Source organism: Nothobranchius furzeri, chromosome 1, assembly GCF_043380555.1.
Source record: "Nothobranchius furzeri strain GRZ-AD chromosome 1, NfurGRZ-RIMD1, whole genome shotgun sequence".
NCBI classification, from domain to species: domain Eukaryota; kingdom Metazoa; phylum Chordata; class Actinopteri; order Cyprinodontiformes; family Nothobranchiidae; genus Nothobranchius; species Nothobranchius furzeri.
This window is the reverse complement of record NC_091741.1, coordinates 97,710,085-97,726,468: the sequence shown is the minus strand read 5'-3', so window position 1 is coordinate 97,726,468 and position 16,384 is coordinate 97,710,085. Positions and strand designations below refer to the sequence as shown.

The window sequence follows — 16,384 nt, the reverse complement described above, 5'->3', positions numbered from 1 at the left end:
CAGGCAGGCAGTGTGAGCGTGGACTCGGGAGCGAACTTCAGTGACAAGAAAAACAAGAAATGAATTCCTCTGCCTCTTTCACTCAGCCTTGACCTCTTGACCATAATCCACTGAAAAATCTGTCTTGATGATTAGAACAGCATACCTTTCAAATAACTGGAAAAATGGTGGGTTTCAGAGTTTTTTAGCAGCGTAGTAGAATCACAGGGGAGCATTGTTTAAGGACCGAACCACAATGATGCAGAAAATGATCAGTGAAGGGGGCAGTTCTATTATTGTTGTTGTTAATATCATTGTTTTAATGTCCACAGTTCAGCTAGGGCTCCTACCAATATCATTTTACCATGTCAATAAATTCAATAGAGCTCCGGGAGTTGATGTCACTTCTCCCGGCATGCAACAGTTCAAATCAAAACGGCGCCATCTTGGCAGGTAGAAGCCGGCAGCTGGACTATTTGTTATTGTCAGAAAACTCAATCAATCGGGAAATATGGTAGATTCCTGTTGTGCCCCAGGATGCAGAACAGACACGGACGACATAGGGAATGAGCCATCTACAGGATTCCCAAGATCTGGAATGCCGCAAACGTTGGATCATTGTAATAAAACGTGGGATCCCGAGAGTAAAGGTTTTCACTTATGCAGCGACCACTTCATATCAGGTACTTAAACCAACGTTTCCTCAACTGTGTGTGGTGTTTATTTTAAATGCTTTTATTACGATTCTTAGTGGGCTTCCTAAACTTATTTTGGCGTGGCTTTTTCTGTCTTATTACTCATAGCAACAAGTAAACATCACGTAAAACGTTGCCCCGTGAGTTCTGCGTGCTGCCGTTTCCGTGTTTTATGATCACCGCAATTAACAGGCTAAGCTGTATTTAATTTTTAAGCAATGGTTGATCAGTTGTCAGATCACACATAAAAAGCACTTTGGATTGCTATTATCTGTCTCACCGAGACAGATCCTGAGATGCTCCTGCCTGACATATTTATTTTATTCACGGAAAACAATCAAACTAGTGATTTCTCTTGGCGTTCAGTTTATACATTCAAACAGCACAGCACTCTGTTTAAATTACTTACATGTAAATCTGTCATTTTCCATCCATTTTCATCCGCTTATCCGGAGACGGGTTACGGGGGCAGTAGCGTCGAGAGGCCCAGACTTCCCTCTCCCCAGCCGCCTGAGCCAGCTCCTCCGGGGGAATCCCAAGGGGTTCCCCGGCCAGGACCGGTAAGAAGTCCGCTCCGACAGCTTCTGGCGTTTTTAAAAAGTATCCCAGGGACACGGTAAGGGTCGGAGATGTTTAGTCTGTTTAATTTCTGACTATATAAAACGATTTCTTCGGTTTTAAAGTGTGAAGTAAACTCCGACGAAGAAAAATCCAAGCCGATCCCCGTTCACGTTCATGGTTAAGATCCGTGTATTTTTAGCTTCTTTTACCTGCCAATATGGCATCTACTAACTCAGAGTCACGTGGGGTCCGGAGCTCTATTGTGTTAAAAAATGAAAAGGCTGGCGACATTCAAGTCCCTGACTCAACGCCATGACAGCCCCACCTAGTGGGCAACTTTTGTTTCTGTGCATTCCTGTAGTTATCGTCCATTTATCGTAAACAAGGTGAGATCCCAAATAAATTGTGATATTGATTTTAGGCCATATCACCCAGCCCTAAGTTCAGCCAACTAACAGTACACTGTGGCAAGCTCTGACAGAATCATGACTTATTCTTTTGAGACGGACTCGTGAACACATTTTTGTCACAGCTTCCATGGATGAAAAGCTTCCAAATGCCTTTGATGCAGCAGCTGAATTTATCTGAACTTTGATGATTTTCTCAGCCGTTCCCTCCAAATTTCACACACACACACACACACACACACACACACACACACACACACACACACACACACACACACACACACACACACACACACACACCTCACTATCCTCTGTGTGGGCGTTGTTTTTGCTGTGGCCACTGGCTCTGAAAGAGGGTGTTGATGTTTGGTGCATGAATGCAGCAAAGCTCGACACCCCCTAGTGGCAGCGCTGAGTCGGTGCACTGTGTTCCAGCAAAGGAAGGAGGGTTGTTTTCGGAGCATCAGAGGGTTTCACTTGTGACCGTGAATCTGGATATGATTACAACTTTAAAGGCTGAAAAAGTATTGACTTTATGTTTGTATTAATTAGAACTGGAGCTGTATTTGTGTTATTCATTTAGTTTAGTTTCTCATCTAAAGACCGATTAGTCAGAAAATAAAATCCACTTAAGTAGCTCGTTCATCATCGAGTTGGTTGTGATCTCAGACCCTAACTTCTTATGTTTCTTTTTTCAGTTCTGCCCCCAGACTGGAAGGGGGCACCGCCTCATCCACGGCACAGGGGAAGAGTGGCGCCCATAAAATCTGCCTGGTGTGTTCTGATGAGGCTTCGGGCTGCCATTATGGCGTTCTCACCTGTGGGAGCTGCAAGGTCTTCTTCAAGAGAGCAGTGGAAGGTGCAAAGACATTATTATCTGTCCTCGTTACTCTGCCACATACCAACTCCAAACCTATTGAGAGTTGCAGTAATCTGACAGATTGTGTGTGACTCAGGTCAGCATAACTACCTGTGTGCTGGGAGGAACGACTGCATCATCGATAAGATCAGGCGGAAGAACTGTCCCGCTTGCCGCTTCCGCAAGTGTCTGATGGCAGGGATGAACCTCGAAGGTACAAATAATATTATATAATGTATATAATCATGTTGTCCTCTCCTCATCCTCTGATTTAACGCCTTTCTTCCCCAAAGCTCGCAAAGCCAAGAAACTGAATCGCTTAAAAGGCGTCCAGAGCAGCAACCCCCCCGAGCTGATGCCTTCGCCCCCCATCGAGGCCCATTCCATCGTACCCAAGTGCATGCCGCAGCTCGTCCCCACCATGCTGTCTCTGCTCAAGGCCATAGAGCCAGACACCATCTACGCCGGCTACGACAGCTCCCTCCCTGACACCTCCACCCGCCTCATGAGCACCCTCAACAGGCTGGGGGGGCGACAGGTCATCTCTGCCGTGAAGTGGGCCAAGGCTCTTCCAGGTGTGTGTGTGTGTGTGTGTGTGTGTGTGTGTGTGTGTGTGTGTGTGTGTGTGTGTGTGTGTGTTAGGGCTGCAACAACGAATCGATGAATTCGATGAAAATCGATTACTAAAAGCGTTGGCAACGAATTGCGTCATCGATTCGTTGTGTCGCACAACTCTTCCAAAAGCGCCCCCCCCCCCCCCCCCCTTCCCGCCCACCGTTGCGCGCAGACCAGAGCAAGTCAGATCAGCGCGAGGGAGAGCCTGCAGACTTGCGCTGCTGCGAACCGGTTCCGCATTGTTGCACAGCGATCCAGGCAGCTGCTTCCAGCGCACGGTCCATTCTCAAAGTGGCTCAACCAAAAAACTATAATTAGCACACGATCGTTCTTGTCTGCACATGTTCTCTATTTTCTGTCTTATTTGTGCCTGAAGCGCTCTGCTGCGGAGCTCATCACCTGTGCTGCGGTGATTTCACCTCACGCAGCATCGAAAACGCGTTCTCCGCTTTGCGGTCAGGAGATCTCTTTGATCTGCTCAAAAGTAACTGATGAGGTGAAAAGGTAAGAATCCAGGCAACAGATTTTCTGGAGAATTTAAAGGAGATGCAGGAAGATGAGAGACAGACAGGACAGGAAAATAGTTAAATAAAAACAAGAAAACAAAGTAAAATGTAGGTAGATTTATCTCCACGACACGTTTTTACCAGTAAAAAACAATAAGTTACACACATGTCATATTTATACATCTGATACAATTCAGATCACCTTCAAAACTCAGTCACACACCCAGGGCCGTTTCAAGACATTTTGGGGGCCAAGGCAAAATGTCTTTCCCCCCCCATAACTGGGCTCCCCAGAAGCCTCTGTGTAATTCATGCCCTCTCCAGGAGTGTTAGTTATACAGTGTTTATAAAAAACCCTCAGACATTACTGACATGTTCTAATATATCAGATGAAAAACTAAATTATCAGACATGCTGTCTCATCTGCTTCTTTTCTAAACTTGCAAAAAGTAACAAAACCATTTGAAAGCCACTATTTGTGGATTCTCTGAAAGTTTCCATGGAGTGTGTGACAACTTATTTTATCATTGATCCTATCGTCTAATCTCACAGCTGAAACAAGCATCCTTAATAATCTGTGCACAGGAAGCTTACCGATGCTGTAGTAAAACAAAAGGTATAATAATTTATTATTAATAAAACCTTGTTGCAGCACTAAAGCATAAAAATGAGATTTTGCATTAAATATGCAAAATATTTACATATGAATTGTTTTAGAGCCCTTTAATTGGCAGAATCTGATATTAATTTAGTTCTTACAAAAAATGGGTCCCAACATGGTTTGTGTGGCGTTGCCATAGTGTGACGTCATAGGCACAGATCCCCTGTCCTCTTGTTTGGAAATGGAAATATGATCACCCTATATTAAACAAACTGTCCACCCGGGCTTTTGCGCTGCACAGAGACGCTTCGCTGCCTATGACTTCGAATGTCAGTTGAGAGTCGGTCTCATGCAGACTGACCAATGAAGAGAGGGCCTCAAGTTAAGACCCTCTCCTCATTGGTCAGTCCACACGAGGTGGGTCAAAGGTTACTCTGGGCGGGTTACGTGTTGTCAGGCATTCAAGTATTGAGTATATTTACTGCATATTACAGTAAAATATTCTGTATGTGACCACATTATGGTGATCCTCGGGTCGTGATGATGGAGCCCTTGAATATTGTTTCCCAGGGTACAACAAAGTGTTAATCTGGCCCTGGTTCCGCCGTCACATTCCCGCAGAAACTGGTTGATCACACCGGGGCCAGACTACTAGCATGTGGTTTTACAACCACAATGTCCTCGGAAGCAAAAACGCTTTTAAAAGGGAGGGAGGAGTCCTAACTGTTGCTGCAGGCGTGTTGTGTGAGAGTGCAGTTATATACTGGTTAATATATTTTTGGGGTCAGTTGCTTTCATGTGGCCTAATGTGAGTCTATTTGGGATCATTGGAATGATCAGCAGCATTTCTTGATGTGACTTTATGGCAGTTGCCCAGGGCATCATCGCAAGGAGAATGGCATTAATTTACTTTTGTTTTATTTGGTATTTTTTCAGTCATTTTTGGAAATAGTCATCAATTTTGATTAATTCACAGCCTATGTTTAATTACATTTAAAATAAATGTCAACAGATGAGATCAAACAAAACAGATGAGAATTGCCCTTAAGCTGTTTAACTTGGACCAAGCATTTTAGGTCACAGATAGATGTAGCTTAGGGTCTCTGTCTATACACCTTATAAGACAATTTAGGTGATGGCATGTTGTTTTTCTGCTATTGAACTGTTTTCTAATAATGTTGTGTTAAATAAAGTGAAGGAAGGAGAGAAATAACGTTTCCCTAGCAGTTTTTAAAAATTTCCCCATGTAATCCGATTAATCGATTAATCGTGTCGAGACCCCATCCGATTAATCTATTATCCAAATAATCGTTTGTTGCAGCCCTAGTGTGTGTGTGTGTGTGTGTGAGAGAGAGAGATAAATATTAACTGCAAGCTAAAACCTTCTTCTGCCCCCCCCCAGGTTTTAGGAACCTGCACCTGGACGACCAGATGACCCTGCTGCAGTGCTCCTGGCTGTTCCTCATGTCCTTCAGCCTCGGCTGGAGGTCGTACCAGCAGTGCAACGGGAACATGCTCTGCTTTGCCCCGGACCTTGTCATTAACGAGTATGTTCTGTTTGGTTTATTCGTGGGATTTCTGTTTAAATCAACATGAGTCCGATTATAAAACACGAATGCTCCTTCTGGGTTCAGACCACCAGCTCTGCTCTGGTTAATAACAGAATGAAAATCAGCTGCAGGTGGTTGTTTTATGCAGGTGTTTTGTTCTGGCTTGTTGTTTAAAAGTGACCAGTAACACTGAGTTTTTGTGAATCTGGACCTGAGACGACTTGTGAACCGGTTTTTCAGCGAGCGGATGAAGCTGCCCTACATGGCCGAGCAGTTTGAGCAGATGCTGAAGATTTCCAGCGAGTTTGTTCGCCTGCAGGTTTCTCATGACGAGTACCTTTGCATGAAGGTCCTGCTGCTGCTCAGCACAGGTCAGAATCTTTAACCAGCACTTTGTTACGGTCCATCCTATCAGTAAAAGGTTTGTCCCTGACTGGGTACGTGTGGCTTTGTCTCCTGCAGTACCCAAGGACGGCCTGAAGAGCCAGGCGGTGTTTGATGAGATCCGCATGTCATACATCAAGGAGCTGGGGAAAGCCATCGTGAAGCGCGAGGAGAATTCCAGCCAGAACTGGCAGCGGTTCTATCAGCTCACCAAGCTGCTGGACTCCATGCACGAGGTACAGCGAGGGAGAACACACTCACACACCCCTGTAACCAGCTGATGGGAGCGGTATTGTTGCATTTGGCGTGTCTGAAAAGCTTGTTAAATATTTACGTGCTCTCGTGTTTCCTGTCTGCAGATGGTCGGCGGCCTGCTCAGCTTCTGTTTCTACACCTTTGTGAATAAATTCCTGAGCGTAGAGTTTCCCGAGATGCTGGCGGAGATCATCAGCAATCAGTTACCAAAATTCAAGGCCGGGAGTGTCAAACCGCTCCTCTTCCATCAGAGATGACTGTCTCCTGTAGCAAACACAAGGCCTTAAATCCCACCCCATCCACGCTAGGAGAACCGGAGTGACTACCTAACGCCAGGAGTTTTCAGGCGCCAGAATGCATCCGTGTGAAGCGGGCTGGTGGGATGGGGCCAGGCGGCCAGAGCGCCACACGTTTTGCTTTGTTTGAGATGTTAATAAGAGTAGGAAAAGCTTTGCTAAAGCTAATCGCAAAGAGAACTAGGCTAACATTAATGTCGTCTCAGGTGTCTTACTTTCAAAACTAGTACAAGATCTAAAATAGATGCAACAATGACCTATGTACAGCTTCTGATAGTATTTTCTACATTTTCAAATTTGCGACAGTTTATAGAACTTTTCCAGTTCACTGTTACCTAAGATGGTAGCGAAGCTTGAAACTGGCTCTTACGAAGGCTCCTTGTGTTCTTCTGATTTCTGGTTTTTATAGGAGGAGGTTGTAACGATGTGTTTTTTCTGTCACACAGAGCAAAAAACTCAGTTTTTCTAGTGATTTCAAAAAGCATCTTTCTTTGCTTTGATGATGTAACTATTAACATAGTTCTGTGGGCCTGTTGGCTAACGTCCACCAATAATAATAATTTCTCCCACAAGCTGACCTCTTCCAGGTTTACACGTCGATTACAAAAGGGAAAAAGATGTGCCTTTTTTTTTGCTTCAGAAAAAAAAACATCTAAGCCATTTTTTTCCTATTGTACTCCAACCTATCATCATCTACCTTCATCGTAAGTTGATTGTACTTTTTTTTTATATCACACACAGTTGCAGCTTTCCATGTTTTTTGTTTTTATAGTGGCTGTTTATCTTCTCAAGTGGCAGCTCGGTTTCTCCTCCACGTGTAGAGGTGGTTTTATTGCTAAGAAACAAGATATTTAGCCTGCTTCCTTTTGTGAGAACTCTCTCACACACACACACACACACCACACACACACACACACACACACACACACGACAGACTGCTGCAGGAGTGCAATTCAAACACGCTGCACTCTGTGAAAGGCTTTAAAAGACTGTGAAGGAGAGACTGCTGTCCTGTGCCGGTCTTTCATGTGAGACTTTAGATCAATTCTAGAACATTTTCTCTCCGCCCCTGTAGTCCACTTACTCTAGAACGTGATGGGTACAAGCGTCGGCCAATCACAAGTCAAAGGGCATGTATTGTTGTGCTTGCAAGTTTATCGTTTTTGAATATTCAGGAGTACTAATTAGTGTAGTTTTGTATTACGGCTCAAACTTGTTAGAAAATAACCGTCCTCCAAATCTTCTGTTGTTTATAACAACCTCTTTCCCGATTCCACTGAAGACTCCTTCTGCAGTATACCCTCTCCTCCAGTGTGTGTGTGTGTGTGTGTTTGTGTGTGTGTGTAGAGTATTCTTTTTGTTTAAGGAATAGTTGAACAATTTGGGAAACATGATGAATCTGTCCAGCATCAGTGTAAGGTACAGGTGTCAAACTCCGGTCCTCGAGGACCGCTATCCTACATGTTTTAGTGTTCTCCCTGTTTCAAAGCACCTAATTTCATTCAGCAGGCGATTAACAGGCTTCTTGAGAGCCTGATGAGCTGCTGCACAGGTAATCAACTGTGTTGGAACAGGGAAAGAACAAAAATATGCAGGATAACTGCCCTCGAGGACCGGAGTTTGACACCTCTGGTGTAAGGGAACAAAACTCATCGGTGTGTGTTCCACGGTGGGCTATGGCTACTTCTTGGCTTCATGGGTCTTGTTTTTATGTTTTTCTTACATTAGCAGGAACGTCCTCAGATGTAGATGTGATCAAAGCCACCTGATTCAGGCTCTGCTGTTAATCAGAATTCTCAGTAAAATTACGAATCAGATCATTTTTCCCAAATTGGTTAAATCATTCCTTTTCCAAATGACAGATCAGGCAGATTGGCAGATTCATTACCCTTCATTGTCCCACGGATGCTGGTGACCAGCCACCCTCTTGTGTCTTTATCATCAGTGCTCCATATGCGACTTATTCAAGAATGTGTGTGTGTTTTGCATGTTTCCTAATTGTCTGCTGTGTAAGTCAAGCCCCATCGTCTGAAAGTTGTTGCCAGATGTTTGCAAAGTGGGAGAGGGCTGAGGAAGCAGGCAAAACTGGACCCTTTATTCTCTGGGAACAGTTTCAGTGCCAAACTCCTTTTTATCTGTCTGTCTTCGGGGATGCTGGACGTTGGTCAGTATTGGTAACAAACGAATCCACTTATTAAAGAGTTGAATCATGCAGGAGGAGGAATGGGTCCTGAGCTTGTCTGACAGTCCCACACGCTAAACGCGGGTGATTTGTGTGTTTGACTTTTATTTTGTCATCGTGTCTGCGTAACTCGTCCTGGATGTGCTCCAGACTCCAGAAACATGAATGTGATGTTAAGAGTTGTATTAAATAGTAAACGAGCTGTTGTTGGTAGGTGAAACATAGTGAGCTGTAAGGAATGAATTAAATATGTTTGTGAACGCCTGCGAAGCGCTCATGTTTGTGTTTAAATATGACATGTTATGCTGTTTTTAATGTCTGACCCCAGAACCAGAAAGAAGTGCTTATATACATATAAATATATATATATATATATATTACTCCAGCTCAGGTTTGTAGAGGAAACGGTCTGATCCACATAGTTTATGGTCCAACTCCAGAGCCAAAAACAGTTTGACAGTTCACTAATGTCTGCTCTGTGTTTCATGCTGTTTTCTGTCTTGTCAAAGTCAGCAGATGTGCAACGTTAGAGGAATCTGCCACCGCCTTTCACACCTTCTGTAGGCCCACTTTTCTCTGAGGTTTATCCAGAATCACCATGGCGACCTGTAGAAGGTTACTTTCACATTCAGTGTACCCAAATCTGCTGCTGCTCTTTATTTATACAGGTATATACAGAGATTTAAATATATATAAATACGTATATACATCTATATGAGATCGCACACTTGCCTCGTCTTGCTCGAAAATGTATCCTGTTTACTTTCTTCTACATTTTTGAGAACAACCGAATATGCAATAGAAATGACAGATAATCTATCTCCTTCTCATAACGAGCTCTGCTCTCCTCTTTTCTTTAATGTTTTTACACAATATAAGCTACTTGCGTACGGGAGATTCATTTATGACTTTTATCTCTGCGGGCCAGATTTTCAGAGTATTCAGGAAACAATAAATCGGGCCCTCCGGACTCGCCGCTGATGGCAGATTTGACATTTATTAAACACGGTGACCAAAGCAAATTTTAACAAATGGATCCTAGACTACAGAGCTATGAAAGGATGACAGATGTACAGGTCTTTATGAAACACCTTTTTTAGAAACATGTCTTTGGTCAAACTGTGTAATACTGTGAATAGGACAGGACTCGTCTTTTTCATACACCAACTGTTTGTGAAAGTAATCAACCAGCTTGAATCTATAAAGAGAAGATTGCACTACCCAAATATTGTTTGAAAGTCTATTTTGTATAAAACATATGCAGACAATAACCGAGTTTCAAAAGGGCGGATCATGTTTCACCGGTTCATGCTTTTATCTAAAAAAGCTTCCTGTTTGTTTTTGCCTAAAACAAGTTTAATATGTACATATAATCCATTGTAAAGAAAATGTGGTGTATGTGTCTTCAGGTAGCTTTTTCAGTACCTAGCCCTCTGTATTATTTCTCTCTAGTGTGACTCTTGTTGATCTTTTCCTCTGTTGATTAAAGGTTGACCCGCACGTGTTTGTGTGGTACTTCATTCATAAACAGGACCTTGCTCCAAACCAACAGTGACTCTGAGCGTCGGACACAGGAAACTTTCACTTTTCATACATGTGTTTTCCTATTTTGGCCCCGTGTTTGTTGGCTGGTGTTGCCCTGTTTATCAGCTGCTCTGTAAGTTGTGACACCTTTAGTAGGCGAGTTTTTAGGCGTATTAAAGTGGTTTGATGTGGAAAGGGCTTCAAAAGTTCGAGCTGTTTAACAGCTTTAGTTTGGCGAAAGATAACGAGAGCTCCTTCTCTTAAAACTTTCATTTCATAAACATGACTGTAGTTTTATTCAGACCTGTTCCATCAACATTAAGGTCATTACATGACTTTATTAGAATTATGTGGTCACTTGCATTAGAGATGAGTTTAGAAACCTTCCCAGAAAACACTAATTGTAGTTTGAGCTGTTGATGATAAGCATTAGAGGTCTGGCATTAGCATCAGCTGTGTTTATTGGTCAGGTGCTTTGCTCCAAAAGTTCAGTTATAGTTTGTATGTGTGAGGGTGAGGGTTATTCGTGTTGGATTTGGAGGTTGATGCTGGTGAAAAACTATTAACTTGTAGGTTGTTTGATTGGATTTAAAAGAAAACAATCCCATTGGCTTGATGATAGATAACCCTTACTTGTAAGGTGTTTTTTTCTCTCTGAGTCAGAGGACTCCTAAGCACTTTACACTTAAGTGATTCATTCATCCATTCACATTATGGCACCAGCATTCAGCAGAGGCCTCACTTTTGTCAGTGATATAAGGGAGGGGGAGCTGTGGCTACCACTGTGGACAACCACTGACTGCAACAGACCTAAGTCCCCGGTTAAATGTTTATTTATAAATTCTAACACTGGGGGAAAATGTTTTGAAGTCACTTTTGTGAGTTTCTTACAAATCTCTAACATTTTCCAGATACCAGCCCACTCCTCAGGGGATCAATAAAGCATAAATAAATAGCTGATGTAAACATCACTAACCCGCATCAGCGCCGGGCACGTGAAGCAAACACCAACCTTTTGTTATGATCTAATCCAATATCTAATCTGATTTACTGCTTAAGTTTAAAGTAAAACGGATATTTGTAAACCTTCCTTTACGTTTATTACGAACTGGGTTCTTCTCGTGCAGGAATCAAAACACAAGTGTGTGTGTAGGAGAATAATAGTGACCTTAGTTATTTTTAGCTTTTAACCACATTAAAGGTTCAGGCAGGCATCGGGGGCGCGCATGTTACCAGGCAGTGGTTTCTGCGCTCGTCCACGACCACATACACACACCAGACCACTGCAGAGGCCAGGACCGCTGGGGGAGGGCAGCAGTCCCGCATGAAGGCATCAGGATGGCGGATGGAGACGCGCTCATAGCCGGGGATCAGGCCGAGGACGGCGGCCTGTCGCTGCTGCTGGACTACCGGAGGAGGACCCAGCTCTACTGCATGAATGGCGGATATCACCTCCAGATCCTTCCTGATGGGACGGTGCAGGGCCAGAGGGAGGACCGGGACGTGCACAGTAAGGCTGCGGCAGAAACATACTGCGCATGCTCACATCCAGGTCAGGCCTACTGCAGGTGTGCTCATGTCGGTGCGTGCGAGTGAAACACACCCACCATTAAAACGAGTTTATCTGCTGCCATCAACAGATTTATCTTTTATTTAAACATTTGAAAAGTGGAATTAAACTTTCTACTTTTGGGGCAAAATGGTTCAGGTTAGCTTTTTTTTCTTCCGCCATGTTTGGAACTACAAGCATCAGAACAGTTCATGTTTTATTAACACAAAGCTCCACAGAATAAAAGCTGTAACTCTGATGTGGAACATGCCCAGTATTCCTCTTCAGCTCCTATTTTAATCCCCACAAATTTTGACGTCATACAACATGTAAACCTCTAAAAATGATCAAAAAGCTTAAAAAAAAAGGTCAAAAAGCTTTTTTTCCAATATCTGACTGAGGGATGGTTAAAACAAGCAGCAAGCTTGTTCCCAAAATAAATAAAAATCTGATGTATATACCAGGAGTCTAATTTCTGTGAACAAACTTAAACTCTTGGGTTATTTTAACCCACACCGATTGCTCATAACAACCTGCTTGTTACTGAAGTGTTTGTCTAAAGCTGACAAATATTTTTTAGTGATCAACACAGAAACTCTCAATGTTTTACTCTATAGTCCTCCTCTTTTACTTGATTTATTGTTTCATTTTAAATTTAGTTTGACAATTACATTTAAAAAGGCAAAACTGAAATATAATTTCCTTTTTTCACCCTTAAAACATCTTTAAACAGATGAATACCAAAAAAATGTCAAAATCCTAGTTTTCTGACATTAACTGGACATCTTTTATTTTAAAAATAGCTGTAGTATTTAATTTACAATTCTCCGTTATACCTGCTAACACGTTGGCCCCTTGAGGGGAAATCGCTTCATCAGAACATCTGATTGATTTTAATGTATAGAAACTTTGCGTTTCAGCCGTCTTAAAGCTGAGAGCTGTGGACCGAGGCGTGGTGGTCATCCAGGGAACAGAAACAGAGAGATACTTGGCCATGAGTGAGGAGGGGCGTTTGTACGGTTCAGTGAGTAAAGTTGCTGATCAGTCATTGATACATAAAGAATTTGTAACATACTCCATTTAAATTCAGTAAAAAAGGTAGTGGCTCTTGTGTGTTTGCTGTTGCAGCGTGCAGTAACTGATGAATGTTACTTTCTGGAGAAGCTGGAGGAGAATCACTACAACACCTATCAGTCACAGAAGTACCAGGACAACCAGTGGTATGTGGCCCTGAAAAAGAACGGCAAACCTAAACTTGGTCCAAGAACCCACATCGGACAGAAGGCCATTTTCTTCCTGCCCAGACGGATAGACTTCAGCCAGGACTGAACAGAGCAGAACCAAGAGTTGAGAGGAAGAGGCGGCAATGCTGCAAGCTGCTCAGCTTCCCTTGGTCCAGTTTGTGTTTGGGGTAAAAGTGAAGCCGACTGCTGCGTTGTGCCAACTGACGCACACGATTGTGTTTGGCTCATTAGATTTTACAAGCGCAGCTTAAATCTTTGCTCATTCTGTAGCAAATGTAATTTTCCACAAATATACAATCAGTCTTCATCTTCAAGTTCTGCAGCATAATTTTTTAGCTCTGTAAGCTGGTCAAAAGTAAAAAAGTAGTTTCATTATCCTTCTCCGTGTGTGTGTGTGTGTGTGTGTGTGTGTGTGTGTGTGTGTTTACACACACACACACACAAAAAAAAATTAGCATATTGTGATAGTTAATCATTTTCTGTAATGTACTGATAGACTTTCATATATATTAGATTCATTACACACAACTGAAGTAGTTCAAGCCTTTTATTATTTCTAATATTGATGATTTTGGCATACAGCTCATGAAAACCCAAAATTCCTCTCAAAAAATTAGCATATCATGAAAAGGTTCTCTAAATAAGTTATTAACCTAATCATCTGAATCAACTAATTAACTCTAAACACCTGCAAAAGATTCCTGAGGCTTTTAAAAACTCCCAGCCTGGTTCATTACTCAAAACCGCAATCATGGGTAAGACTGTCGACCTGACTGCTGTCCAGAAGGCCATCATTGACACCCTCAAGCAAGAGGGTAAGACACAGAAAGAACTTTCTGAACGAATAGGTTGTTCCCAGAGTGCTGCATCAAGGCACCTCAGTGGGAAGTCTGTGGGAAGGGAAAAGTGTGGCAGAAAACGCTGCACAACATGAAGAGGTGACCGGACCCTGAGGAAGATTGTGGAGAAGGACCGATTCCAGACGTTGGGGGACCTGCGGAAGCAGTGGACTGAGTCTGGAGTAGAAACATCCAGAGCCACCATGTGCAGGGAATGGGCTACAGGTGCCGCCTTCCCCAGGTCAAGCCGCTTTTGAACCAGAAACAGCGGCAGATGCGCCTGACATGGGCTACAGAGAAGCAGCGCGGGACTGTTGCTCACTGGTTCAAAGTACTTTTTTTGGATGAAAGCAAATTTTGTATGTGATTCGGAAATCAAGGTGCCAGAGTCTGGAGGAAGACTGGGCAGAGGGAAATGCCAAAATGCCTGAAGTCCAGTGTCAAGTACCCACAGTCAGTGATGGTCTGGGGTGCCATGTCAGCTGCTGGTGTTGGTCCACTGTGTTTTATCAAGGGCAGGGTCAATGCAGCTAGTTATCAGGAGATTTTGGAGCACTTCATGCTTCCATCTGCTGAAAAGCTTTATGGAGATGAAGATTTCATTTTTCAGCACGACCTGGCACCAGCTCACAGTACCAAAACCACTGGTAAATGGTTTACTGACCATGGTATTACTGTGCTCAATTGGCCTGCCAACTCTCCTGACCTGAACCCCATAGAGAATCTGTGGGACATTGTGAAGATAAAGTTGAGAGACGCAAGACCCAACACTCTGGATGAGCTTAAGGCTGCTAGCGAAGCATCCTGGGCCTCCATAACACCTCAGCAGTGAGACAGGCTGATCGCCTCCATGCCACGCCACATTGAAGCAGTCATTTCTGCAAAAGGATTCCCGACCAAGTATTGAGTGCATAACTGAACACAATTATTTGAAGGTTGACTTTTTTGTATTAAAAAACACTTATTGGTCGGATGAAATATGCTAATTTTTTAGACAATTTTAGGTTTTCATGAGCTGTATGCCAAAATCATCAATATTAGAAACAATAAAAGGCTTGAACTACTTCAGTTGTGTGTAATGAATCTAATATATATGAAAGTCTATCAGTACATTACAGAAAATAATTAACTATCACAATATGCAAATTTTTTGAGAAGGACCTGTACATTCTATCTATCTATCTATCTAGAGAGAGAGCTTTTCAGCTGGTAGTCTTTATCACAGAATAAATATTAATCAACATCTTAAAATGTGTCAAGAGGTAGTAAGGACGGGGGAAACTTGCCGTTATATTGGGATGTTTCATGTCTCTGCCACCAAGGGTTGCTTCTGTGTAAACAAGGCACTAATCAGCTGCTGTCTGAAGATTTTTCCCCTTTCAAGAATTATGTAGGATTTTTCAGAAATCCATAACAGTGATTATCTTGTGATGTAATGTAGGAAATAAGTCTTATTTTTGCCAAGCCTGCCGCCTGTCCCATAGAGCTCCATACAATATGAAATGAGTGCCGGTCCACATTAGCCAATAGCGATAGACTACCGCTTAACACAGACGTCAATCACAGCACGAGCGCGAACGTTGAAGAACCTACTTTGGTTGATGCAGAGTTGGTGACCTTTCTGATGGACAAGTAAGTCTTTCAAATATAAATGTATGTAAACACAAGATAACGTGAGCATATCTGTAAAATAATGTGTTTCAGCTCTGTTTTGTCAGCTAGAGGAGCATGTTTATGAATGAGAGGTGGTGCTTTCAGTCGTAAATACGCTTGTCACGCACTAGATGGTGCCATCAGATAAAATAAATAATCCAGACACCTTAAATCTCAACTATAGCTTCATAACATTTACCTTTAACAAAACTACTTCATACATATCACCTGGAGAGTTTAAAGGTGTGTAGATGCTGGTTAAAATAACCATCAGTCCACTGAGGTGCATTGAAAGTGACATTTATTTAACACTAAACATTTTCTGTACAGTTACATAACAAAACCCCAAAGTTTCAGTTCTACGTCACACAGAAACAAGCATCATCAGTTTGTAATTAAAGCCATGGCAGAAGTATGAAGCTTAGTCATCAGTTCACCAGTGTGATTTCATATCATCATGGTTCTGTTTCTAAAAGTGCAGCTGCAACGTTCTTTGAGATAACTGATCCCAAACTCCTAACGCAGAACAAAGGTTTTACTGTTTGCAGAAATAATAAATTCTCCAAATACCAATTAAATCTTCATGCAAAATCCCACCTGGAGGAGGAATTTAAGTTACTTTTACACTCGAGTAATCTGATCCAGCTGTTAGAAGATCACCAACGGCCAAAAGTCCAGACAGCAG

General features: G+C 42.7%; 2 protein-coding genes across 3 annotated transcripts in view; both read left to right on the top strand.

The window, feature by feature from the left end:
* nr3c1 (nuclear receptor subfamily 3, group C, member 1 (glucocorticoid receptor)) overlaps positions 1-6,892 on the top strand; it is a 33,867-nt gene extending 26,975 nt beyond the window's left edge. Inside the window, exons 3-9 of the mRNA XM_054738973.2 lie at positions 2,341-2,501; positions 2,599-2,715; positions 2,795-3,076; positions 5,626-5,770; positions 6,014-6,144; positions 6,236-6,393; positions 6,517-6,892. Of these exons, the coding sequence (XP_054594948.1) occupies positions 2,341-2,501; positions 2,599-2,715; positions 2,795-3,076; positions 5,626-5,770; positions 6,014-6,144; positions 6,236-6,393; positions 6,517-6,669 (1,147 nt within the window). The 3' untranslated portion in view covers positions 6,670-6,892. The remainder of the gene's footprint in view (positions 1-2,340; positions 2,502-2,598; positions 2,716-2,794; positions 3,077-5,625; positions 5,771-6,013; positions 6,145-6,235; positions 6,394-6,516) is intronic.
* A 4,706-nt stretch (positions 6,893-11,598) lies between these two features.
* Positions 11,599-13,435, top strand: fgf1a (fibroblast growth factor 1a). 2 transcript variants are annotated; one of them, XM_054738974.2, is made up of 3 exons: positions 11,599-11,996; positions 12,884-12,987; positions 13,092-13,435. In XM_054738974.2, the coding sequence occupies exons 1-3, from the start codon at positions 11,753-11,755 to the stop codon at positions 13,290-13,292; spliced, it is 549 nt and encodes a 182-aa protein (XP_054594949.2). In that variant the 5' UTR covers positions 11,599-11,752; the 3' UTR covers positions 13,293-13,435. The 2 variants fall into 2 exon arrangements, with proteins under 2 accessions (XP_054594949.2, XP_015798934.3); XM_015943448.3 differs by having other exon boundaries at positions 11,645-11,924.
* The last annotated feature ends 2,949 nt before the right edge of the window (positions 13,436-16,384 follow it).

Coding starts and splice junctions, on each gene's coding strand:
- fgf1a (XM_054738974.2), top strand. CDS start 11,753: ATGGCGGATGGAGACGCGCTCATAGCCGGGGATCAGGCCGAGGACGGC. Junction 11,997..12,883: donor CTGCAGGTGTGCTCATGTCG/GTGCGTGCGAGT, acceptor TTTGCGTTTCAG/CCGTCTTAAAGCTGAGAGCT. Junction 12,988..13,091: donor AGGGGCGTTTGTACGGTTCA/GTGAGTAAAGTT, acceptor TTGCTGTTGCAG/CGTGCAGTAACTGATGAATG.